The 25,870-nt window shown below is 41.8% G+C and overlaps 3 protein-coding genes across 4 annotated transcripts; 1 reads left to right on the top strand and 2 right to left on the bottom strand.

Moving 5' to 3' along the window:
• Nucleotides 1–8,527: 8,527 nt before the first annotated feature.
• Nucleotides 8,528–18,258, bottom strand: AP1M1 (adaptor related protein complex 1 subunit mu 1). The gene is made up of 12 exons (XM_084302494.1): nt 18,165–18,258; nt 17,393–17,549; nt 16,961–17,028; nt 16,238–16,368; nt 15,104–15,251; nt 14,556–14,682; nt 14,043–14,185; nt 13,099–13,170; nt 12,678–12,836; nt 11,744–11,869; nt 11,197–11,272; nt 8,528–10,621 (listed from the first exon to the last, which is right to left on the bottom strand). The coding sequence occupies exons 1-12, from the start codon at nt 18,204–18,206 to the stop codon at nt 10,599–10,601; spliced, it is 1,272 nt and encodes a 423-aa protein (XP_084158620.1). The 5' UTR covers nt 18,207–18,258; the 3' UTR covers nt 8,528–10,598.
• Nucleotides 18,259–18,758: 500 nt separating this feature from the next.
• On the bottom strand, nt 18,759–20,085 carry FAM32A (family with sequence similarity 32 member A). Its single transcript, XM_084302455.1, has 4 exons — nt 19,970–20,085; nt 19,634–19,772; nt 19,473–19,526; nt 18,759–19,293 (listed from the first exon to the last, which is right to left on the bottom strand). Exons 1-4 carry the CDS (start codon nt 20,044–20,046, stop codon nt 19,225–19,227), a joined length of 339 nt encoding a protein of 112 aa, XP_084158581.1. The 5' UTR covers nt 20,047–20,085; the 3' UTR covers nt 18,759–19,224.
• Nucleotides 20,086–21,552: 1,467 nt separating this feature from the next.
• Nucleotides 21,553–25,808, top strand: CIB3 (calcium and integrin binding family member 3; the record flags this gene model as incomplete). Of its 2 annotated transcripts, XM_084302561.1 has the most annotated exons (6): nt 21,553–21,603; nt 21,933–21,967; nt 23,656–23,767; nt 24,137–24,284; nt 25,089–25,284; nt 25,787–25,808. In XM_084302561.1, the coding sequence occupies 6 exons, from the start codon at nt 21,553–21,555 to the stop codon at nt 25,806–25,808; spliced, it is 564 nt and encodes a 187-aa protein (XP_084158687.1). The 2 variants fall into 2 exon arrangements, with proteins under 2 accessions (XP_084158687.1, XP_084158688.1); XM_084302562.1 differs by lacking the exons at nt 21,933–21,967; nt 23,656–23,767.
• Nucleotides 25,809–25,870: the final 62 nt, after the last annotated feature.

Raw genomic sequence — 25,870 nt, 5'->3', positions numbered from 1 at the left:
ACTTTCAACCACACCAATAGCAATAATTCTTCTCTGCCTTTCTCTAAGGAGTTTTTCCAATTTATTGCTCTGATGCTGTGCAGGCCCTAGGTATCAGCTATGAGCGGCCTTCCCTTGTTGTAGACCAAGATAAAGGCAGCGACGGAGCCACTCCCCTAAAAAAGAGGCGAAGAATTGCAGCCCCAGACACCTTACCACAGTCAGGGTGCTACAAACGTTGTGCTTTGCAGCCTCACAAAGCCCTGCAGAAGGCTTGGTTTGCTGAATCTAAATAGGATGCCTCACCCTTCTCATGAGCAAAGCGCAGCCGGGGCTGGCGCTCGCGCTTCCTTCGTAGAAAGCCCTGACACCACACTGCTCCTCCTGGTTAACGGCAACCATTTCTGTCAGGCTCCACCAAAAAGCAGACCCTTGTTCGGCACAGCTCGGTCATGCCCTGTTCCCAAAGCTCCAGCAGATTTGTCCCGAGTCCTTCAAGCTCTGTTTTGTAGGACTGTGTGTGGGGCAGCACCTTGCTCTGCAGATAACCTCTGTTGAATGCCTGGTAGGCTTGGAGATCAGAGCTCACACTACTGTGGGTGAGCTCATGGAGGAAATTTGTTGTGACTGACAACTTGCTAATTCCTCCTGTGCCCCGAGATGGCCCTGCATTCACAATTTGGTCTCAAAACCTTTCTTCTGATGAAGGAGCATTTTAATGGCTCTGAATCGAAGGCTGTCATCGCATGGCTGATGGGATCCTACATGGGGCATGATGAAATGTTAGACCCTAACAAGGCACACTGAGAACCTCCCTTCAGAAATGTGCTGTGGATGCAGGGAAAAGCAGCTGTAATATTTGTTTTCTCACACGCTTTGTGGGTGTGGGGAGAGGAGATGGTCAGGAGCCAGGAGACATGAGGCTGGGATCCCCTATGCAAGCACAAAGCCAACGGCTTCTGACCCATATGGCAAAGGGCAGGGTGACTGATATCCTGGAGGGGGAAAGGGGAAATACCTGGTACACGGTCCAAAAAAGAGGCGGCACTTCCAGCAGTGGTGTGTGTATGTGCAAGGAGTGAGGCGAAAGAGCACAATTTGGGTACCAGCTACTCAATGGGGCATCTCCTGGGCCACGCTGCCTTCCCACGCTACCGGCTCCCCCCGTGCCCTCACTCAACTGCTGCTCTCACCCAGGATTCGTGCAGGAAACGTGGGTGAAGAGTTCCCCGAGAGCAGACGGGCTCCTGCTGTGGGCTGCCCACGGAGCCACCAGGCTCCTGCAGCGCGTTGACTCAGCGCGGTGCCCCGCTTGCAGCTGGGGATGTCCCATGGCACCTGCAGGAAATTTAATCAGAGTGTGGAGGTGTGCGGCTTGTTGCGAGGGCAGGAGCTTTGATGAGCTCAGCAGGGGAAAAAACTTCTAGGAAGGATTACTCTGAAGTTTTGGAGGCAAGGGACTGGTGCGGTTGTTTATAGCGTCACCTTTAACACAGCACACTGCTTAGAGTCCCCTTGGTGCACATGTGCACGAGCTGCAGCAGCAGCTTTTGGAGAAAGTGCATCTTTTGGAGGAGCTGCTCCATCTTCATGCAAGGAGCTCTGAGCACTCCCCTGCTTCAGCTCTTCCAGCAGCAAACACGTGCACGCAAACACACACACTCTGTGCTGGAAGCAAACCCATCTTTTCTAATGACTTTGCCTAGCTGTAGCTTCCAACCATTGCAGCTGCTGTTTCTTTTCTCTGCTGACTTCATGTTCCTACCCCAATAAAAAAAAAAAAAATCTTGTGTTTGATACAAAAAAAAAAAATTCACTTCATTAATCTAAACCCCTCTGGCTATACTGTCACAAAATACTGCTTGGAAAGAAGAAAGCTGCTTCTACGCTGCTGCCTCGGAGCGCTCCGTTGCTCAGTTACTTAAATCAGGAAGACCAAGATGTTCCCTCCTTTCCCGCCACCTCCACCAGCATGTTGCAAGAGTGAGCAAGACAGGAAAAAAAAGCTCTTACAATGTCCCATCTATGCGGTGTGTCAGTCCCTCAGAAATAACTCCTGTTGTCATCAGCCCTCGATATTCTTGGTATTTGACATAATGCACGGAGATAAGTTTGGGGACATAATTGTACACAGCAATCCAGAGTGTTTTGAGCACTGCAGCTCTCTGGCTCTTGCTTCAGCTTTGCCCAGAGATGTCAGGGGGTTTTGGGACAGACGCAGCACGGACTGGCATCAGCAAGGGACGCTGCTTTGTGCCAAACTCAGCTTGTGTGACCCAGGGCTGAAGCAAGCCTGCAAGCTGCTGAGTTTTCCCTTGGTGTTAAAGAATAAAAAGAAAAATAAAATCCTGACTTTCCTCATGGTAGAAGTTGGTCTTACCAATAACAAGCTGACACCTTCACCCGTCTCTACCAAAGAATTTGCTGTAGAGAAATAACTCCTGTTTATGAACTCAAGAGATATTTAAGAAACATTCTAGCAAGTGTGGAAGTTAGAAAATCTGACTTTGGGGATTCAAAAGGAGCAGCCGTGGATTATTGAAGTAAAGGTCAAACTGTTTACTCTGAAGGAATAACACGAACCTCCCACTTCTTCATGAATTCTTCATGATACACTTTGTAGGACAAATTTTGGGCTATCGTTGCCCAAAACCCCCAGTGGGGTTTTGTTGTTGTCATTCCTCCTTTTCGGTAGTTACAGTTACTTTGGAACAAAACAGTGACAGCAGCTATGGAAAAAAACACTACGGCTTTATCAAATAGTCTAAATGAGGTTTGCTATAATCAGAGTGGTGTAATTCCGTACAGAATATTAATTGCAATGTTGGCCACCTTCCAGCTCAGCTCTTTACAGCTCCATTTAAATGCTATTTACTCTGATCTAATACTAGTTATAGATGTTACTGGACTTTGTTGCCATTAACTGCATGAAGCAGAAGGGCTGTTCCTTTCAACACATAGATCATTCAGCACAACGAGCGCTTCTTATTTCAGAGCCCAAATATAACATTTTATCATCCAGTGAAATCTGAAATTTGCTTGGATAGAGCTCAATCCTGCACCATAGAAGTCTGCGAGCATTTAATGAAAGCTAAACAAGGCCTCCATTTATATGATTTATGGATTTGCTGTTTATTTGCTAAAGGCTTCTTTACAAGACTTATATCACCATGTTAATTACTTTAAGTATGTCCATCTGCACTCAAATAATAAAAATATACATATGAACTGTAACGAAATATCACCCCGAACCATGCAGGGCAAGAAAAACCATTCATGCTGCAGCTATAGCAACTACTAAAATAGCAAAGCGCACTGATTTCTGCCATGAACCTGTTCCTAATGTCCAAGAGACACTGTGTGCTGTGTGCTTTATATACCAGCTCCCAAAATATCCGAGTCCTGATAGGATGAGAAAATACTGTCATGTTCTTGCGCCAGGCCAATTACAAAGCTGTAGTTCCTGTGCTGGTAAAGATGTTTCCTGTTGATAACACAAAAGGACAACATAGCACTTAGCTGCTAATGTTATCTGGGACCCTTGTGACCTCTCGGAAACTTTAACAATTGTAGAGTTCACAACACGTAGAAGCGCTCTGTCTTGTGCTTTTGTTTTAATAAATAAGCAAGAAGGAAAATAAACACTCGCTCTGCAGCCATGCACTTGCTATTGGGCAGGGATTAATTAGAGGTGGCTGGGACGCAGAGGAGAGCTCAGTTCTAATAGCAAAGGGTTCCTACCTCTGACATGGGGCGGTACTTCACCGAGTCCTTTTCTAAACAAATATGGTGAGAAGGAGGAATTTTACACTCCATTTTCTTTTGTCAATGTTAAATGCACTCCACTCCAACTTTATAGGCTTGTTTTGTTTTGTTTGAGGATTAAACAGCAGATTTCACTTGTTTATAACATTGGAATTTCCAAAAAGACCTCATTCATCATGGCTTTTCCCCCGAGCCTTCTTTACAACTTTACACTGAAGTCTCCTCAAGTTCCTCCCATCTTTTTAGTTCCATTGCAGCTCTTCAGCTAGTCCAGTGGCTCAACACCGCAGTCACAGGTCCGGAGCCTGGAATGCAGCACTCTGGGACCTTCGAGGAAGAACTTCTTGAAAACATGAAACTGCAGCTGGCTTTGGGTAGATTACATTACCTCCTAACCATCTGCTTCTAATGCACAGCTGAGATCTCCAACCCACCACTAAGCACCCAGCTGGATTCACCAGCCCACTACAAAGCCCTAATGGGGTCTCTGGGTGCACGTGAGCCCTCCTAAATCTCAATACAACAAAAAAAAAAACAGTGCTTCTGCTCGCCCCGGGACTTTGTGGGATTCCCAGACCCCTCCTTCCCTGCTGGTGCAGAACCACACGTACACTCAGCAGGACGTGGGCAGGAACCAACAGCTTCCACAAGCACTCAAACCAAAGCAGAAAGTGGAGGAACCCAGCATGAGGTTGATCCTCTCTGATTCATAGCATGGGCTCGACACCCTTTTCCTCAATCTTGCAATCTAGAGCAATCCAAAATCACACTGGTAAGGAGCTCCTCTGCAGTCTTCCTTCTCATCCACCTGGCTCTAACGGGTACATCAGTGACTTGTAACCCTTGGCTTCAAGATTCCTAAATAACTAATATGGATTTAGCCTTGTGGGCTGGTTTTGCCTAGATTTTCTTCTGTCCTTCAAAAAGCCTTGGTGCAGCAAGCATGCTGCTTGAGAGTCTCACTTGAGGCATAGCTGCATACAAGAGGTATACAGAATATATCTTCTGTATGTCCTTATGTCTTCAATATATGTCCTTATGAAGGACAGAAGTGGTTTTGGTTTTTGACTTAACAGACACTCACTTTTAGAGCCTTATAAATGAATATTTGGGCTTCGGTTCTGTGCTAAGGGCAAATCCTTTAAGTGCTGCTTCAAACACCCCTGTCCCTGTTAACCCATAGCTGCCCAAGTGGAAGAGCAGAGGTAAAGCCAGTCAGCATTTTTCCTTGCTCCATTATTATTTCTGCTGGAAACAGGCAGAACTTCTTGTGATAATTTCCTTTGAGCAGTGCTTATTCACAGCAAGCCACAGTGGGAGAGGGTGGGAGGCAGAGTTCATTCATTTTTGTAGCATAACATAGAACAGATTGTGTTTGGATTTCACTAGATATTTGTTGTTTTACGTTTCTCTGCTTTATATTGGAGAAGGGCCTGCAGCACAACTTTGATCCAAGGTACAAATCCACAGCCAAGACTTGAAGTAAGCCTGCAAAACTTTCTCCGGAACGGGCCCTAGCCCAGCATGCTGACTCGGGGAGCGTCGTGCTCTTCACGTTGCTGACCAGTTGATTCAGGCCTGGTTCTGCTTATTTGACCATCAGCCCACAAACGAACTCGGAGGCTCCTGCCATCCACGTTCTCATCTGTAGTATTTTGAGAACAATAAGCCAGTAACTCCACCAACAGGACAACGCAGTTGCATCAGTACAATGCTGCCAACTGCCAAGGAAGTCAACGAGACCAGAACAAGCGTAAAGAAATGCTGGCAGCGTGAAGGGGGAAGAGCGTGTGACAGAAGAGGAAGGAGAGGAAGGTCGTAAGGCTAAGCCGGGCATCATTTCTGATATTAAGCACAAAATTATCCACGTCTTCTAGTTCAACCAGTCCGCCAACAACCCCAAGGTGGTAGAAGAGGTGAAGTGGGAAAAGTGGTTATAATCTTCCTGTGCAACACCATTGCCTTCGCAGGGCTTTTTGAAGATTTCAATTTCAGATAACTTTTTGCACCAAGTTCCTGGGAACATAGCCCAGAACACGTCCTAATAAAAAAAAACAAGAATCCTTCATTTTTAGGAGAACAAACACGGAACTGAGTTTAGCTACAAGTCCTATCTTTAAAAACACATGATGTTGTTCTGTTTAGGAACCGGTGTGCAAGGAACATGGGAGAACGCGCTGCTGCCCAGAGGAACGGTCGTGTTGCAAAGCTTTACGAGGGGAAGAGCCCACACCCAGAGCTGGCCACGAGCCGTGCACAGACCCTGTGCAGCCAAAGCCAAAGAGATCAAAGAGTTACAAGCCCAGCTCGCCAGCCCCAGGAAGGCAGGAAATACATCAGTACCCAAAGTCTTTAACTAATGCACTAATAACAAAGCGAAATAACTACAGAAGGAAACCTCCTGGATCTGACTACGAGAGATGTGACTAATGCAGACCCTGTGCTTTCACAAATGCTGAGTCGACAACATGCCCTAGCTACAGGAGAAACAAGTTTTATCTGTGTGTAGGGAGAGCACCACTCACGTAACAGTCTGGATTACACAAAATTCATTGGAAAAGGTTTACAACCGTTTATGATTTCAGTACAACTCGTCCTGTAGCATAAACAACGTTGATGTGTAATTAATTACCATAATAATTATGGTAATTCGTGTTGTCCCTTAATGCCGCGCTCTCACGCTAGCTTCTGCAAGGCCGTCAACCCTCACAGTGCCAGGGCTGCTGCAATTACAAACAGCAGTGGGTGTCAACCACAAAGGGGAAAAAAAAAAAAACACTGAAAGAATTGCAACATGCTGCATTTGGCACACGATAAAGACAGAGGTGCCAAGGTTTAGCCCACTGCTTGTCAAAGAATATGAAGTCAGAAATAAACAGGTGCAATCTCTTAGCCGAAGACGAATCCAGTGTGGATAAAGCCTCATTGTCTCTCTTTATGCATAAGAATGTTTTATTGACAGAGCCAGCTCAGATATGTGCAGTCAGGAAGCACATATAAGCAGTCCAATAGTACACAGCCATTAAGGGATGGCAATAAGGAAGGAAGAGTAACAACACGCAATAGAAAAACAATGAGAAAACCACCCGGCCTGGAATACTGATGGGGAATGAAGCTTTTCCAATGCATCTGTTTTGTTTGTTTGGGACATAGGTTCTGGTTTCTTTCATTATGACAAAAAACAGTTCCCTAGAGGTAATCAAGTGAAAAAAAAATACTCCTCTTTTGCTGAGGAGCTTTCAAAGCACCTGCTGACTCCTGATTCTGTGAGCAGCTTGGAGGTGCAGCCTCACACCACCATACAGCCCTGTTCAACTAGCTGGGGTTGTGCAGGAGCAACGTCTTTAAGTCTCATAACACTGCCATACAACTCCAAGTAGCTCCTTCTGTAGCACTGCCGTGGCTCATCCATCCCCTTTGTGCTGATGCCCCCTACTTGGTGTAGCAGAATTACTACTGTCAGGCACATGAGAACAACAGAAAGCAGAATGTTAAGAGAGAACTATAAAATGAAATCAAAGTTACTGAACTTCCAAAAAGGAAAAAAAAAAACACTATACTGAATAGGCCTAAGAAGTTTTAGTGCTTTTCTTTGTGTGTGTGTTGTTTTTTTTTTTTTTATAGTGAACCAAGAGGCAATAAAATAGCTGTACCTTCCAAACCAAAACATACATGAGTACATACTGTTCAGTGTGTGTCTATTTTTGACAGTTAATGGGAAATGATGTCCTCAGAGCATGCACCGTGCTCAGAACGCCATCTACTGCCAGAACTGGCCATGGAGGGGTAGGAGGAAAAGGAAAAAACACCAAACCATAGCTGGTTGTTGCAATCTTCCATTCTGAGAAAGCCAAGACATCAGATACACATACGCGCTACTACAGGAAGTACACTACCAATTAATCCAGTGGAGCAGTGCTGCTGACACACCCTGATGTACAGCTAAATATTTATTAATTAACTAATGGTTAGATGAGATTGCAGTTTTGCATGTCTTAGGGATGGAGGGCAACATTTTGCGCGTGAAATGTTCTGAGCAAGCCTGTATTAAACACAGAGCCAGGAAAACACAATTAAGCTCAATGAAGGAAAAAAAAATACCCTGCGTCACAGTGTATTAGAAAACCAAGACTGGGGACAATATTTGAACATTGCTGGCTTGGTATTAGGAACAGACGTGTGTTCAGAGCCACTTAAGAAGTTGAGCCTTTCAATGTTTTAAATTCCATGTAACAGAGACAGCTACGAAACCACACTGAGCTGAAAATACAGACCAGATACCTTACTGCTTATTTGAATTATGCAAATTGTCTTTACAAAGTATTTTATATCAGGCAGTTATGTGTAACACTGGCAGACCATTAAATTTACATTTTCCCCACATTAGGCAGAGTGCAGAAGCCACCAAGATAAAAAAAAAATAGCAGTTGTTCTAAGAACAAAACTTACAAACTAAAGTTACTCCTTGAACAATACATAGTGCTAGAATAATACCACAACTCTATTTCTGTCTTATGCTTGCATAAGGATGCTGGGACCCTGTATCAATGAGTACGTTAGGAGTTTGTTTTTTTTTTTTATGGTGTACAAATTTTGCACAGAACACCACCACAAAGATTTTTTCCACTATTTAGTAAACAAACCAGGAACAAAAATACTTTCAGCTTCTGTGAAGCTCAGTTCCACTTACTTGGGTCTCATATTAGAATAATTGAAGGTACACTAGGATTCAAAACTACATCTTGCTGTAGATCAAAGCTAGAAAAGAGTAAGATGCAATTGATTCAAAGAGGACTTTTTGCTCTTTATTACTTGTGGACAAGTAGGACTGATGCCCCATCATCAAAGCAGACTCAAGTTGCTACAAAATACAAGAAAAACATGGTTCTGGTCTGTAAGACATAACCTTCAACAGGAAAACAAATGAAGCTTTTAGGAGTCACATTTCACAGGCAAATAATTAACAGTTTGAAGAATAGTCACCAGGTAAAGTGATCGGTCAACCAGTTACAGCTTTAATATAAAATGTTTAGTCCAGTCATAAACTCAGTTGTTCAAACAAAAGTGAGTAGTGGAACCAGTATCTTGAACAAGGTCATTTAATTTGTTTTGATATCAAGTTTGTTGGGTGACAAATACAGTAATCTTACTCCAGAAAATACTTGTCCACACCTATCTTTGCCTAACCAGCTAACTGTCTTGTTACTGCCTCGATACCTTTGGATGCCACGCTCTTCTGAGACTGTTCTTTCTATTTAACATTACAGCAGCTGCATCTCAGGGGAATTTAGTTGATTTTCTTAAACTAATAACAGAAACTGTATACAGAGATATATAACCTACACGGATTTAGTGGGGACTATGTCTGAAATACTTTTCTATCTTGTGGGAGAGTCAAGAACTGCCAAGAAAGTAGTGTGGAGAACCTTGCACACAGTGTATACATCACCTTCGTGCACATATATTTAGCTTTTGATGGTTTAAATTTAGCATCTGCCTGGAGTACTAAATTCTAACCAAACCATTATAAAAATTGTTTAAAGAAAATACTGATAGCTGTTATTTTTTTTCTGAAATCAAAATAACTATGTACACCCATGCCAACCTTAGCTTCTCAGAAAAATGAAACAGCATGTAAAAAAAATAATACCTTTAAGTATAACATTCTCATCTGTTGTCCATTCTGCCAGGAAGTTATAAGTTACTTACAAATGGAGACTGAGAAAGAAAGCATCCCCTTTAGAGCAAATAAAGTTAAGCAATTCTAGCAAGCTCTAGCAAAAAGGGAAGTATTTGCCCTAAATAAACAAAAAGGCAAGCCTGAAGAATGGTAGCAATATTTTCAGCCTCTCTGTAAACAATCATCAAGAATAGGCTGGAGTATATCATTATCTGGGGGAGGGGAAAGTGAATAGTAGCTACAAAATCATTAAAAAAAAAAAAAAATCTTCCTACAGGATTTCATCACCTGCAAAATTGCTTTAATCTTCTTTTCCCTCTTAAAAAAACCTCACACTTTACAGTTTTGAATTTGACTTATGAATAAAGAAAAAGCAAATACTAGTTAATTGGCATAGGGTTTTCATACCCAAGGAGTATCACAGGGTTGAAACTCTCCAGTGTGCATCCCTACTAACATCAACTAGTAATCCTGCTTCCACAGAGATATTCCCATAGACGTTTTCCACCACCTCTTGTTCTCAATTAACACACCTACTTATTCGTGTACAAACCCACAACTTCTTCTGTCAGATGAATTGGTTTGAAACCATGCAAAAAGAGCAAGTACTATTTTTGGACTCCTGATAGTTTTAACTTGTATTTCTTAAAATTTTATAAGTTAACAGAGCTCTGAATGAGTTAAGGCACCCATATGCCCAGAAAAAAAATAAATACCTCGGGCTAAATACAACTAACTGTTCAGCAGTCATGTAATTGCACAATTGTCTACCTAATCTGCAGGATAACACTACCAATGACTTTAAAGATCCTAAAATATGAATACTAGAAACTTTGTGAATATAATGAACAAGGCATTGACAAGACATTCTCAAGGTTCATTCTGTATTCCTGGCTCTTCACGGTAACGGCTACTCCTAATGTAATTAGCATTTAGCAGCAAGATCAGCATGTTCTAAGAATGAAATAAATATTCACACAATCAATACTAATGGTTCAAATGCTCAAACACATTATTGAAAACATTAAATTTTCAATCTTTCTCCTGCCCAATCCAAGTTTGCAGAGACAAGACCCTTGGCAACAACATTCACAGCTCTCAGTACCACAGAAGAAGCTTCTGCAAACAAATTCTAGGCCTGAAGTTTTGTTATCTGTGGTGCCTGGAAGTTGTTTTACTGTGTTCGAAGCTGGTAGTCTGTAAAAGGAGAAAAAAAAAAAAAAGCAAAACCAGATTTAGTACATTGTCTTTCACTAGAAGTAATAAAGCAGATTAGTAAATTGGGATGAAGAGATAAAGAAAATCGGAAAAAGACAGATCTTCATGTAGAATAAGCACAAAAATGGGCTTTAAAACAATTAAGGTGATTACAAGCTTCCAAGCCAGAAAAAGTCAACAAAAACAAAGAAGTGGAAGTGGTTTTTTGTTTAACAGAGCTAGTAGCTTTTAGCACACACTATTCATCCCAAAGCTGACAAAGTGATATGTATGAGACATTTCCTTACTTACATACCCCCAAAATTCAAGTATTTGCTAATTAAGCTTGGATTCAGTGAACAGCACTACTGCACTATCCTACTGAGTTTTTCATTTAGACAGCAATGAAAAGGTGACTAGAAAAAGCAGCAAACACGAATGCAAAACATTATAGTATAGAGTTTAACATCAAAGAATACAAGCAAACTGTTTTTGCATTTCAATTTGTAGGTATATCCTGGAAAAACAAAGTATGCAAGACAGAGGTGTCTGCAACCCATTGGTTTCCAATTTACCTCCATTCTGGGTAATGTAACGAACCCACGGGAGAGCCTGATAGCCACTCTTCTCAATTATCTTTAAGTAGCGAACCTGGAAAGAAGGATGTGCTATGTTAGTCTTCCACGTCAGCCAAGCAGTGTTTAGAAAAAAAAATTAACTGGGGGGATAGCGATGGTCAAAGGTGTGTTTTATGGATAACAATGAACAGAAGTCATCTAGAAAAGCAAAACTTTCAGATGTAAATATAAAGGATAAACCTCTGACACTTGCATTAACAGCACGCTTTCCATCTGAAATAATGCATCCAGTTCTTTCATTATTCTCATTAACAGGTTCCCCTAAAGTAGGAGAAATCCAGACTTGTCATACTAATAAACAAGAAGTCACGGTACTTTCACGTGAGGTACAGGAAGATGTATGTGCAGCAAACAAAACACAGAACAAAGGAGGTAAGTCAGGAGCCCTAAGGACAAGGCAGACAACGCTACAAGGCTGAACAACAATTTTTGTGTTAAAAGCCTAGCACAAGCTTTACTAGTATTTCTATTTTCATCTACTAACCTGGATTCCTGAAGTGGTGAAATATGGAATCTCAAATTTGACACTAATGGGAGGTTTTCCTTCCTTATCTTCAGCTTCAACACTTGGAAGTCCAAAGTGAGCTCTCATCAGATATTCTTTTCCACCCTTACCAAAAAAGATGTGTTTGTTTGTTTTTTATTGAAACAAACAAGAGAGCTTCCAACAATACAAGTTGTTTTCTATACATAATATCAAATTGTTGAATTCCACTAAACATTTCAGATCTTCTCTAGAGCTTAGAAGGAAGCACTTGTTTTTAAATACAGATCAGTTTAAGACAAGCCTGAGGCATAACTCATGTTCTTCCAGTTTCATACTCAAAGAAAACATAAGAAATTAAGTTTTCTTTCTGACTATTCTGATTAAATGGTGAGATAGCTGTAATGCTCATGGCACCACCCAAGAAGCACAGGCTGACAAAACTAAAACAGCTGCTGCTACATCTAGGCCAAGGGATTACACCATCCACAGATATTGCTCAGAAACCCAATCTCTAACTTGTCCTGAAAATGCATCCCAGCTGAAAAGATTAAACAAATCTCATAAGAGAAAAATTTCTTTACAGCGAAGGTCGTCAAACACTAAAACAGGCTTCCTACAGAGGTGGTTGATGCTCAACACCTGTCAATGTTCAAGGCATTTGGATAATATAATGTCCTCATTAACACACTTTAACTTTTGGTTAGCCCCAAATAGACCAGGAATTTGGACTAGGTATCTTCAAACTGAACTATTCTATTCTATCTTATTTCTTCGCAATCTCCAATCTTTCATCCGAGAAAGCGGGGAAGAGGCCAGTACTACTTGTTAAATACTGCTAGAATTTGCTTTAGGCTGAGTCTGAACATTCATAAAATGTTACCTTTAAGTAATTATTGTCCTGTTGGGTGAAAAGACTAAAAATAATACTTACTGGAAAAGATTTGATGGACCAGACAATTTCACTGTTCTCTGGAACCCATTTGACACTTCCAACAGTGGTTTTAAACTTTGGCGAGTCTGCATCATTTGGTACTGGAATGTGAATTTCTACATTGTTGGCAGTTGATCTACGCTTAAACTGACTTTTCGCCTAAAGAAGGAAAGGGAGAAAAAACAGTCTCTAAATATTTCCATTCTGTGAGCAAGTTCAGAGAGCTTTGAGACACACAATTCCCCTCCACCCCAGTCTACTGAGAAAGCACTACAACAGAGAACAAACGAACTTCTCTAAAAAGATGCAAGTCCCACAGAAATGTTAGATGTTTGTACAAAAATACATGCACTGCTGGCCAAGCACTGAAAACAAATGAGAGAAGACTAAAAGTAGCCATAATTATTTTAGAACTTCTGACCTTGATCATGTACTCGATGCGGCTGTGGGAATGTTTCTCAATGACGGACTCAATCCAGATAAGTGGTTTTACCTGATCAGAAAAACATTCAACAGCTGTAGATTTTACTTCAACATGGTCACAACAATATCATTTCCACATAAAATTACACTCAATACCTGAATCCCACAGAAACAAAGAAAGTTTGCAGTGTTTGAAGTGACAGGTGTTTTTTTGGGAAGTAATTATACAAATAATCAAGAACTGACATAAAACCAAACTTGCAAAAACGACAGGCTTGAGGGAAAAAAAAGGCTTTCTCTGATTAGTTCCAAACATCTTCAGTTATCAAATATTTTGGAATGTATGTGGGTGTTTTTTCCTGTAGCTTTTTTTTTTTTTTGAAGAGGTTAAAGAATGACAATCCCTAAAAACAACTCTAATTCAGAACTACCATCCTTTAAAAGGAAGGAAAAAAGCCAACTAAATTCATGTGAAAACTTAAGGACTTTTCACTTCTTGTCTCCTGTCATAGTTGCAAATTACAGACCTCCTCTATACTGAGCTTTTCCTTTTCTCAAAAGGAAAGCTATCTTTATCGTTGTGGCTAACATACTCTATACTGATGTTGTCAAGCATAATGAATTGCCATGCTATCATTTCATCACGTGGTTAGCTTAAAAAAAATTAAATAAATCATCCAAATGGCGTTTTGGGAGCAGTTTCAATAGCAGTTGAAAAGATGGAGACTTGCTGCCAAGTTATTTCTAAACTCATTCTTACTTCCTCCAAAAAGAGCAAGCACAAAGTTTTGCTATTAACTTTTGACTTCACAACTACTATGCTGCCCATACTTAAAAGAACAAAAAAAATAATAAGGGAAAGCCATTAGCAACTTCGCCTACAGTCTAAATTATTCTCATATAAAAAATTGCTATACTCCAGACCCAAACATCCAGGCTTACGTGGGTATTAAGACGATACGACATGAGTTCAAACTCTCCATCAGGTGGAATGAAAGAAATCGTCCTGTCATTTTCAAAGCGAGAGAGACGAACACACTGGTGAAATTTCACATCTTCCAGTTCTACAGATTTACTTTTGCCACCTATCAAAAAACACATGCCAAAATTTCAAGTTGCTCCTCATATTACATCTGAAGCCTCATCACAGCCAGCTACACAGCAAAGTAGCTGCCTGCTGCTATTTCCCCCACCTTGGTTTAGCCTGCTGTAGTTTTTTAGGACTATGGAACTCCCAAAGAAAAGAGAAAAGGAAGCCCAGATAGTTACCACGTTCACAGTGCTATTCCATCTTTTCCTGGTACTAGCATGCAAAACCTAATGCAGTTTTCTGATTAAAAAAAAGTATTTCTATCACTTTAGAACAAATCCTTTCACCTGAGCTTCAAGCATCCCCAAGCCTAAGGTTTCAGAGAACAGCCTTTACGATTACCAAGCCATCACTGAAATACTCACGGCCTGTATTATCAAAGAGAACTTTGTCATTTAAACCAAGGCGGAGCTCTGGCATTCCTGAAAGAAAGACTCGCATTTTGATGGATCCAACTATCTCACTCCGCAACACATTTCCATTGGCACTGACCTGGATAGCAAAGAAAAGAAAGGTAAGATTGCCCTGACGTGACACCAAACAATACTCCCACCCCATCCTCATGCCCCACGTTTTCTTGGATGTCTTTCTCCTGAGAAATCAATCCAGTTGAGTATAATTGATCAGGGACAAGATGGGGAGAGATTGAGGGAGGAGGAGGAAAGGACATGTCAGAAATTAGCTTTGGAATTGTCAGGCACAGAGCACATATCCAAGTAAAGCGTTATTGGTCCATTCAGTGTCCTTAAGATATACTCAGTCTTCATGACAGACAAATTGTTTTGAGCATCGCAGTGCACTAACCATAGTTAGGCTAATTTTTTATTATAACCTTGTAGGTTTTTCAGACAATCAGCTCTTTTCAAGACTTCCTACTAAGTTTTCATTAAAAGTTCAAGGAGAACGTACTCACCAAAAGGTTAACAGACTCTATAACATCTAGGAACACTTCATTCTTCCTATATTTTATCCCTTCTGACCTCCACGAAACAGCATTTGTAACAGTGGCGGGTGGACGTGGAGCTCCAGTTTCAAGTTTGTGACCTTCCTGAGTGATGTACCTTTACAACCACATAATGGGGTTGAAAAACAAATTATGTTTTGTAAAGTCAGACTCACATCAGCAATAAACAGTTCATAGAATATCCTGAGTTGGAAGGGACCCACAAGGATCAGCGAGTCCAACTCCTAGCACCACACAGATCTACCCAAAAATTCAGAATTATGAATGAGAGCACAGCCCAAACGCTTCTTAAACTCCCGACAGGCTTGGTACTGTGACCACGTCCCTAGGGAGCCTGTTCCAGTGCGCGACAACCCTCTCTGTGAAGGATCTTTTCCTGATATCCATCCTGAACCTCCCCTGTCACAGCCTGACTCCATTCCCTCAGGTCCCATCACTGGTCACTAAAGAGAATAGATCAGTGCTTGCCCCTCCACTCCCCCTCGCGAGGAAGCTGTAGACCACGATGAGGTCTCCCCTCAGCCTCCTCTTTTCCAGGCTGAACAGGCCAAGTGCCCTCAGCCACTCCTTGTATGTTGTCCCCTCTAGGCCCTTCACCATCTTCATCGCCCTCCTCTGGAGGCTCTCCAACAGTTTCACATCCTTTTTGTAAACAGTGCTCAAGGTGAGGCCGCACTAGTGCAGAGCAGAGCGGGACAATCACCTCCCTTGACCGTGCAATGCCGTGCTCGATGCACCCCAGGATAGGGTTGCCCCTCCTGGCTGCCAGGGCACACTGCTGGCTTACGTTCAGCTTCGAATCTGTCCAGATCACTCTGCAAGGCCTTTCCACCCTCAAAAGACAGCTCCTCCCAGTTTAGTATCATCAGCAAATGTACTCAAAACATCTTCTAGTCCTCCATCCAAATTCTTTACGAAAACACTGAAGAGAACTGGCCCTAAGATGGAGCCCTGGGGGACCCCGCTGGTGATGGTCACCAGCCTGATGCAGCCCCATTCACCACAACCCTTTGAGCCCTACCCGTTGGATACTACAAGGTTACATTTTACCAAGTATTAAATATTCTGATAACTGATACTTACTCTTGTAAAATTTTACTATCAGTGGTTTGCGGGTAACCAAAATCCATAAGCTCATCTAACAACTCATAAATAATAACAAAATTATCCCTAATGCTCTCTTCTTCCAACTCCTTGAAATATTCAGAAAAAACCTGAGAGAACAACAAAAAGGGGGAGGGGAAAATGGAGGACATTAGATGAGGAACTACAGCACATGCAGAATGTAACATGCTGTTACATTCTGACATTTAAAATAGTTTTTAAAAAAGCCCCAAATCAAGGCCTGTAATTCACAAACACCATTCTGTTTAGAAGATTAGCCTCACGAAAACATTCCTCAATTAAATGAGAGCTACAGAATCCCAGAAGCAGCTTAACTATGATGAAAAATATTTATTCTGGGGAAGATATTCTTCATGCCAGGTACAGATGAACCAAACAGAATCCATACGTGACATGTCACCACTCCTGCATCAAGTTCAGTTTTATTCTGTGTTTGCAGGTCTTGTGCAACTACTTACAGCAACGTGCCACATCCTTTGCCTACTCAGCTGGAGAATATCAATTCCACCACTAATGTTAGGAAGATATTTCTACAAAATAACCAAATACAAAGTCAAAATACCTTTTTTTTTTTTTTTTGTTAAGTGAAAGCCCTATATGTTTTGTTTAAATCAGCTTTAGACTGTGCTGAAAAAAAAAAAAAAAAAAAGATGGAGGTTACTTCTGAGATTTGCTACTCACCTGAACTACTTTATATAAAAATGAAAACACCAGTGATACACAAGCATTCTTCTTAGAAGTTGCAACAACTGATAAAGGCTGTTCAGGAACATACATTCAAAATTACCATTTTAGAAAGTTTAATGAGTGTGTTTTTAAAAGCATCTAGATAATTGCAATTGGCCAAAACACTAAGAGTTAATTAGCAGTGCATTTAGCCTAATGAGAGGTAAAGATAAACGTTAAGAAAATAATTTGTTGAAGTTAAATTAACATAAACACTTCTCTGTGCACTGTGCCGCTGGTGCATGTTACAGTATGCCATGCATAAGCCCACTTAGTTTAGTATGAGCCTCCTGTTCTCCAGCTTTGCATTTAGAAACAAATAATGAAAGTAAAACAGCAGCACTTGGAATATCAGTAAATGCAAGCTATTTGCAGTAGAAAGGATACGATATAGGTTGTTATGCTTAATCCACATAAAACGAACTCCTCCATGGGCTAGAATAGGAGAAAGCGTCCCCTCTTCTTCCTTTTCCATAAGGATTGGCATAAAATGCTCCACCTCTGACATGTCCACGTCTCCACGGTAATTCCGACAGATGAGAACCTATAAAAAAAAATGTAACTCCTTCTTGCACTTTGTCTTTCAAGACACAATGTTACCATGCAAGGCCAACACCTGAGATACTTAAAATGCTTCTAAGTAACATAAAAAACGAAAAAGCCGCCAAGCATCAGCACACTCTCTGCACACTATAAATGCAAACCACAACAGCAAAACAGTTTGCTGATTAGAATGCAAATCCTAATCTTTCATCCCCGAGCTGCGTTGTGCTATTTTCTAAAGTTCTTCCCCACATACGGCTGCGCACACCCTAACAACAGCCTTTAGGATGGAAAAACACCAACTCCTCTGGGACAAACCGCCGCCAATTAAAGCGGAGATTAATTACCCGAGGCAGGATGCACAAGAGCCCTGCTGCTCCCAGCAGCTGTAACTGCGAAGGGGACTCACAGGCCACGGCTCCCCTGTCACAGCGCGACCCCCCAGCCCTACATCATCCCGGCGGTGCCAGCAGAGAGGCCCCGGGAAGGGGCAAGCGGCTACCGCACGCCCCGGAGAGGGCACCGCAGCGGGCCCAGGGCTCGCACGGCCCCTCGGCGGCAGCCCGGGGCCGGTGGGGAGCTCCCGGGGCAGGGGGCGGCCGCAGCCCGGCCTCACCTTCCCCTTCAGGTCCAGCACGTAGACGGCGCTGGCCGACATCGCGCCGCCGCCCGGGCCGCCGTGCCCCCGGCCACGGCCACAGCTACTTCCGCTTCCGGCAGCGGCACTTCCGGCGGGGAGCGGCGAAACGAGGCCCGGCGGCGCGGACGGATCCGCGCACGGCGCTGTCGGAACGGCGGAAGAGTACAGTTGAAAGGCTGTTAAATAGTCCGGCGGGATCCTGGCTTTGACCCCACTGCGAAACGGAGCCGCAGCTCACAGAGGGGGTCTCGAGCAGGGTAACGAGGGAGCCCAGGGCCGGATCAGTGACAGCAGAGGAAAAACACTCAGGATGAAAAAGAATGGGAGGGTTTGGAGTGTGTAAATGTACCTCAGTCACATCACCTCTCAGAGTAACAGTTGTAAATGCAGGCAAGCACTTCAAAAACAACACAAACAACTCCACAGGAGCACTTCGCATAGCAGTGAATGCAAATACAAAGGATATGGTTTAGGTTGTTACGTTTAATCCACATAAAACGATCTCCTCCATGTGCACTGCTTCCTCATCAGTGCACTGCCCCTCATTTCATAGGGAAGTCAGCACCAAAATGAAAGATGAAAGCAGGATTTTAATAAGAAGTTACATCAGAAGTAAAGGTACAAGAGGATTTTAGAACACCGCACACACCCCCTCCTCCCCAGTATGTATAGATAGAAATTATACAGGTCCTGTAACTTACAAGAAAAGCTGACTCTTCACTTCTAAAAAGGAGAACTGTTAGTATTGAACAAATAAAAGTACATTTTCCAGTTAGCTCAAAGCAATTGACTTTGGCCTTAATCTGACTTTGAGCACTAAAAAAAATAGCTCTCTGCAACTCTATAAACCAGCGTTCACTAGCCAAGAAATTTTGTTGAATATTTGATTTTAAAATACAATTAAATAAGACAGTACAAGGTCATAAACGTTCAGAAGATATATTAAATACTCAATATCAAGAATACACAGATTTACATGGCAACCCCGTTCAATACAAACAGAACTCCTGATGCAAAGCCCCGAAAAGCAGTCCATTCACTTGGTCCAGCTGACTTTCGGAATGTCATAATGCTCAGTCAGAGTATCCAGGTGCCTGTTGAAGTCCTAGAGGATGAGAAAACACAACATTTAACACATGACACAGACATCACCACTATTGAATTACAAGATGCTGTTCTCACAGCTTATGTGTTTCACAGAAATAAAAGAGCTCCTCCAGCCCAGCAAGCCTGCGTGCTGATAGATACATGCGAGTAGGAGTAAATCGGGATAATTCTGCTCACCTCAACTCTCTGCTTGTGGGTTTTAGACGCTTTCTTCAGGATCCTCTCCATTTGCTGGAAGAAGACACAAGAGTGGCTGGTTACTCACAGTACCCCCTCAGAGGCTACATCTGAGGGAGCCTTTGGGGCTTTGGGACTCCCAGGAGGGGTCTTGGCCCTACCCGCTTCTCCTGCATCTTCTCGTAGGCCACTTGGGCCGGGGTCCGCTTATCCAGGCCGCGCTTCTTCTCCTCCTCCTGCTTCTTGCTGCTCACGATCTGCTCCAGGATCTGGGCCTTGTCCTTCGCCTTCTTCTTCTTCCTGAAGACAGCGAGCGGTCAGCGCCCGGCCCCGGGGCCCCAGCGCCCGGCCCCGGGGCCCCAGCGCCCGGCCCCGGTCCCCAACGCCCGGCCCCGGTTCCCAGCCCTTTACCGGGTCCCCACTCCCTCACCGGGTCCCCAGCGCCCGGCCCCGGTCCCCAGCCCCTCTCCGGTTCCCCTCCGCCGCCGTCCCCTCACCGTTTGCCGGCCCCCAGCCCGGCTCCGCTTCCCTTGAGCCGCAGCGGGCCGCGCTGCACCGCCTCGTAGTCCGCCATGGCCGCCCCAGCCGCCCTCTGGCGGCGAGAACGGTCCCGTTTTTGTTTTTGTTTTTGTTTTTTTTCTTTTCCTTTTTTCCTGTGAGGGAAAAATCCGGCAGCACCGGGCGGCCCCGTGAGCCCGGCAGTGCCAAGAGCCTGACCCAAAGCCCTGTGCCCTCCCCACACACCCGGCTCCACGCCGAACAGACCCATTCTGAGGCATCTTTTAGAGAGTTTTAAAGAGTTTGAGGTCAGAGAAGGGCTGCGGAGCTGCTGAAGGGTTTGGGACACAAGTCCTGTGAGGAGTGGCTGAGGGGATTTGGTCAGGAGAAGAGGAGGCTCAAAAGAGACCTCATTGCTCTCTGCAACAACCTCTACAGGGAGCCTGGGGTCGGCGTTTTCTCACAGATAACCAGTGGTAGGACCAGAGGGAATGGCCTCAAGTTGCGCCAGGGGAGGTTCAGGTTGGAAATTAGGAGACATTTCTTCTCACAAGGAGCGGTCAGGTGTTGGGACAGGTTGCCCAGGGAGGTGGTGGCATCACCGTCCCTGGGGATGTTCAAGGAAAGGTTGGACCTGGTGCTTAGGGACATGGTTTAGTGGGTGACATTGGTGGTAGGGGGGTGGTTGGTCCACATGATCTTGAAGGTTTTTTTTTTTTAACCTTAATGATTCTCTGATCTTTGCTTATTTTGAGCAAGGCCGGTATATCTTCACTGCAGAGAGTAGATTTGGCCACCAAAAAATCAGACACCAGACATACCTCCTGGACAGACGGTATGAAGGACCAAAAAATGAAGATGTTACTGCCTACCCATTGGCAATAAATCAGGCAGCCCACCACAGGCCGTAGTAGTGCTGTCAGGTCCTCCCTCTGCCCTTGTGTTTCACATTTCATAAAGCCCTTACCAGCATATTTCTGTTTTTATGTATAACCTGCATATTCACATGCATTTTCAGTGTAAAGAACATATATGTACTTACATGCATGTATGTCACATTAATAGCAACTAACCAGTGATAATGTACATTAATAGATAATGGGGGAATAAATAGACTGAGAGGGCTTCATAGGTACTACCTAAGTGCAAACTGCCATTAACATTAGTGGACAGTACACAATGCATATTATAGAGAAAAGTGAGACATTGCTAACACTTTTCAGGTAATTTACCATATGAAGGAATGAAATTGTGCAGTCCATGAAGTCCATCTGCTGCTCTAAAGACACAAACAAGAACCTATTAGTTGTTTGGCTAAATACTGTAACGTGAGTCTTTATTATGCACACAGGAGACAGGTGAGTGATGCTGGATAAGAGCCTTGAGTAGTCAGACTAGAGATTTGATGAAATGCTCCTATTATGACTCTTTGCAGCCTGTGGAATAGGGAAGCTGGTTACTTGATCCTCTGCTTTACCTGAACCTCATTGTTGTAGCTTTTAATATCTGAATATCCAGACCAGCTATAAAGGTGACTTTGAGGAAAGAATGATAGGACAAGACTCAGCAGTCAGAGCCAGAAATGGGCAACAAGCAAACCATTTTCACTCCAGAGCAACTGGATGCATATCAGGTACAAAACAAACTAAATGGGTATGAAGACAGAATATTGAATAATGGCAAGTAGTTTTTTGTTTTGTTTTGTTTTGTTTTGTTTTAAGCAGTTTCTTTAAAAATTACTAAGTAAGAGTATTAAATTACAGCAAAGGTTTTTAGGAACATGCTTGGATTCTTACATCAGGAAAGGTTATAAAGTATAAATTATGTGCCAAAAGGAAAGAGTATTAGTGCTTAGCCACATACATTACAATATAATTCCATTTGAGTCACTGTAGTGGAAAACTTAGGGCCAATGCATGCTAAAACCTGTCATTACATATTATGTCATTTCTTATTTCATAGGACTGCACGTTCTTTACAAGGAAAGAAATTTTGAGGTGAGTCTTGTGTGTGTGTTTTATGTATAAAATATGAAAATTTCTACAAAACAGATTACATATAGGATATTAAAAATATTTATACAAAATTAAAGTGATAAGTGATACATTTGGACAACGTGCTTTTTTTTTTTTTTTTTTTTAGTTTACAAAAACTATGTAACTATGTACAGATAAATTTTATGTTAAGGTACCAGTCTCTATGCCAGAAATAAGTGTAACAGAGTATATCTTAGTGTGTACTTTGTCATTGACTTCTACATTCCCTCACCTCATTTATAGTCAAGCACTTCAAAGTGTACTGTTAGTCACTGGGACATGTAGCCTGTTTTACGAAATCATAAATGATTTTGTCAAATGTTATTCACATTTTCTTCATGTCTTCATGTAAATAATTAGTAGTGGTACTCTAAGGTGCATTTTTCCTGGAGCCTTCATGAGCCTCATCAAATACTCCATTTATCTCTGGCCACAGGATCTACTAGAAACAGGTTTGGTATTCCGTTCATATGAGACTGAGAGCCTTCACTGAAAACTTGAACTTGTTCTCCTATCATAAATACATATATATTTACACAGATAGTAATGTACATAACATTGAAGTTTCATTGTCTTTACTAACCATTGGGCATATTAGCAGAAAATAATAACTGTTCATTCAGTTCCTGCATTTCTCAACAGGTCATCAGACATTATTTGCTAATCTCTCTGAAGCACAGAGCATGAATAACAATTTTGTGCAAATGTCCCTGTTTAGAACCTTGATATCCATGTATGAATTCAATATCAAATGAAATATGAATGAATCTGTAATAACTGAAATCTATCTGCCTTTCCATGTAGTAAATAGATGCCAGAACCTCTGCGTCATGAATAAGACATTTATTATTGATAAGGATCCCTTTTAAAATTCTACCCTATTGTTTTGTTGATAACAGCTATGAATGGGATCCTTTAGCATAAAGAACTGAAGCAAATAACATGCTGAAAAAGTAGTAAATGCATTCAAATGTCTATGCATGTTTTCTATCTCCCAAACCTCAGTTCTATGGAAAAACAGAGATACGTGGAGTGAATAAAAACCTGCTAGAGTTGGTCCCAGACATCTCTTTCTTTGGCTATGTCTTTAGTCATCCAGGGTTTTATTCTGACATTTAAACTGATTCTTTCATGCTCCAGTTAAGTTCGTTATTTTTGGTCTTATTCATTGTGGACTTGAAAAACAGATCCCTTTTGCCTTGCAAAATTTTTTTTGTGTGTGTTTGAAAGTGATTAAGTGGACCTTCAGGTTGAAGGTCATGTGCCTTGTTATCATAAATACATAAATTCTAAATACACTGTGTGTCTGAATACCATTGCTGGCAATGTAGAAGTGAATCTGAAAGTATGTGAAAAATCTTTTTTTAGATACGCCTTATGTAGTGGCTTGGCTGCCCAACCTGTGTAAGCATTTTTTTGTACTTCTGTAAGCATGAAGGCTTTGTATTTTCCACCATTTATACTATGTTGTTCTTTAATATTGTCTCTTCCAACAATAACTACAGGGCATAACAAATGCTATTTAGAGACTGATATCAACCCTCCGGTAAAGGATGCAGAGTGTGAAGAATGAGATGGAAAAGGCAAACACATTAATCTCAGAGGTCTAAATGACTTGTTCCCTAAACGAGCCTTTCTTTCTATTTCAGACTGTTTTACAGATACCGAGATCTAGCCCCACAGCTAGTTCCACTCGACTACACGGATAAACCAGACGTGACACTTCCCTATGAACTCATTGGCAGCATGCCAGAGCTGAAGGTACAGACCGAAGAGCACAACAAGAATCAAGTGACACATTTCGGTTTAATCTACCCTTTTTTAATAATTCATTCAGTACTAATTGCTGGGAGGATGAAATACAAATAAATTTTGGCTACTAAAGTCAAGTCTTTCTGGAAGCTTCTAGTGATTCCTTGAAAATCCCCTGAAATTGAACAGTGGTTGAAGGCAGCTGCAGCTGTATCTAACTCTGATAAATTAGACAAGAACAAAAGAGCTGAAAAAGGAGTATTTGACTGCCAAAAAGGGGTTACAACAAAAACAATCTTGCTCGAGTTGTATCTTATCTGCACTGAAATAAATGCTAGTAAAAATGAGCTTCTCTCGCTCTTCTGTTATGTTTCCCAGGACAATCCATTCCGCCAGCGGATAGCTGAGGTTTTCTCAGAGGATGGAGACGGCAATATGACTTTAGATGACTTTTTGGACATGTTTTCTGTGCTGAGTGAAATGGCTCCCAGGGACTTAAAAGCTTACTATGCTTTTAAAATTTATGGTGAGTGACATAGGCAAAAAACAATAACAAAAGCAAAAACTTTGGGAAAAGCCTGTAACTGCACATATGAATGTAAAATAATCTATTTTGCCACCAGAATGTTTTCTAGTTGGATGTGTTTTTAATACAGCTTTTCTCTGCATTGCATTCAAACACCCATTCTCTCTCCAAAAACTCCCTTTACACCCCCTTGTCTCTATTCTTATTTAATCGGGATTAGGATTTACTATAAAATTTACAACTTGAATTTATCTGCAGTTTTCAAGAACTGATAAAGATTTAAGAAATACTTGAAACTGCCTTGAAAAGTGCATCACAAAGGATTTGGTTGCCCATAAAGCTGCAGTGTGGTTTTGACTTGGGTTAGGTGGAGATCACACTTCTAGCAGTTTTCTCCAAGGGCAAATTTATATACATAAATAAATAAAATATTGCAATTCAGCAAAATCTTAAAGTGAACCCCCACCAAAACCGAACAGCCCCTTCTCTAACTTCCTGTTACTGACAGTTAATTCAGTAGTACTGATTTGCTAGGATGATTTAATTATCACTAGACTACATTTAGCCATTAAGCTATTCACAATTGTTACCTTAGGTACGATAAAGAGACATGAAACCAGTATTTTTATTTTGCTCTTCTTGAATTCTTATACAAATACGTGTAACTTCCTATCTCATTTGAAAGTTGTGCTTACATCAGTACATTACGGCCTGGAAACTAAACCCTTCCTATTAAGTCTTGGCAGTCAGCCACGTGAAATACTGACCTTTCTTACATGGAATTCATTTTGTTTCCTCTGACAGATTTTAACAATGATGACTACATATGCAAATCAGATCTGGAGAAAACTGTTAACAAACTGACCCGCAACGAGCTTACCCCAGAAGAAGTTCGTCTTGTATGTGAAAAGGTGATTTATGAAGCTGACCTGGACAACGACGGCAAGCTTTCTTTGGAAGACTTTCAGCACATGATAATACGAGCTCCAGATTTCCTCAGGTAATATTTGCTTTTAATTTATAATACCTAATTGCTCTGGTTTTTATCAGAAGTCTCCAAAACATGCATTTCCTGTCTCCTCAGTCATTACACATCACTGGTCTTCCTTTCCCGGCAGTTTCTAGTGAAGCTGCCAGATGCATGAGAAAGCAGAGGCTTGTATGTGATGATTGGTTTATAAACCTCCTATGTATTTTTTTATAATTAAAAAAAAAAATAAGTCCTAGTAACTATAAAAGTTGGTATTAGCACTTAGGCTACATTGGTAAGTATGAGATTAGTTCAGTTGATGTGTAACATTGTCCAAGCATGGTTTCTGATGCATTACTTATATAAAGCAGCATTCTAAATCTTCCATTTATTTAATGTAACTATTTCTTGCAAGTGTCCGAATAGTTTCCAACTTATACTACCATCCTAGGGTTAATTGTAGTCAATCCCCTTGAATGGAGTACACTGGTATGTAAGTTAACATTGCTTCCTTTTTTTTTTTTTTTAATAGCACATTTCACATTCGAATCTGAACCTAGAAAAACTTAATGATAGGAGTGCTTCTTGAACCTGCAACAACTATCATTTCTCTTGA

Source organism: Netta rufina, assembly GCF_964035555.1.
Source record: "Netta rufina genome assembly, chromosome: 28".
Taxonomy (NCBI): domain Eukaryota; kingdom Metazoa; phylum Chordata; class Aves; order Anseriformes; family Anatidae; genus Netta; species Netta rufina.
Note: the sequence above shows the minus strand (reverse complement) of the source record. Positions and strands in the feature narration are given on the sequence as shown.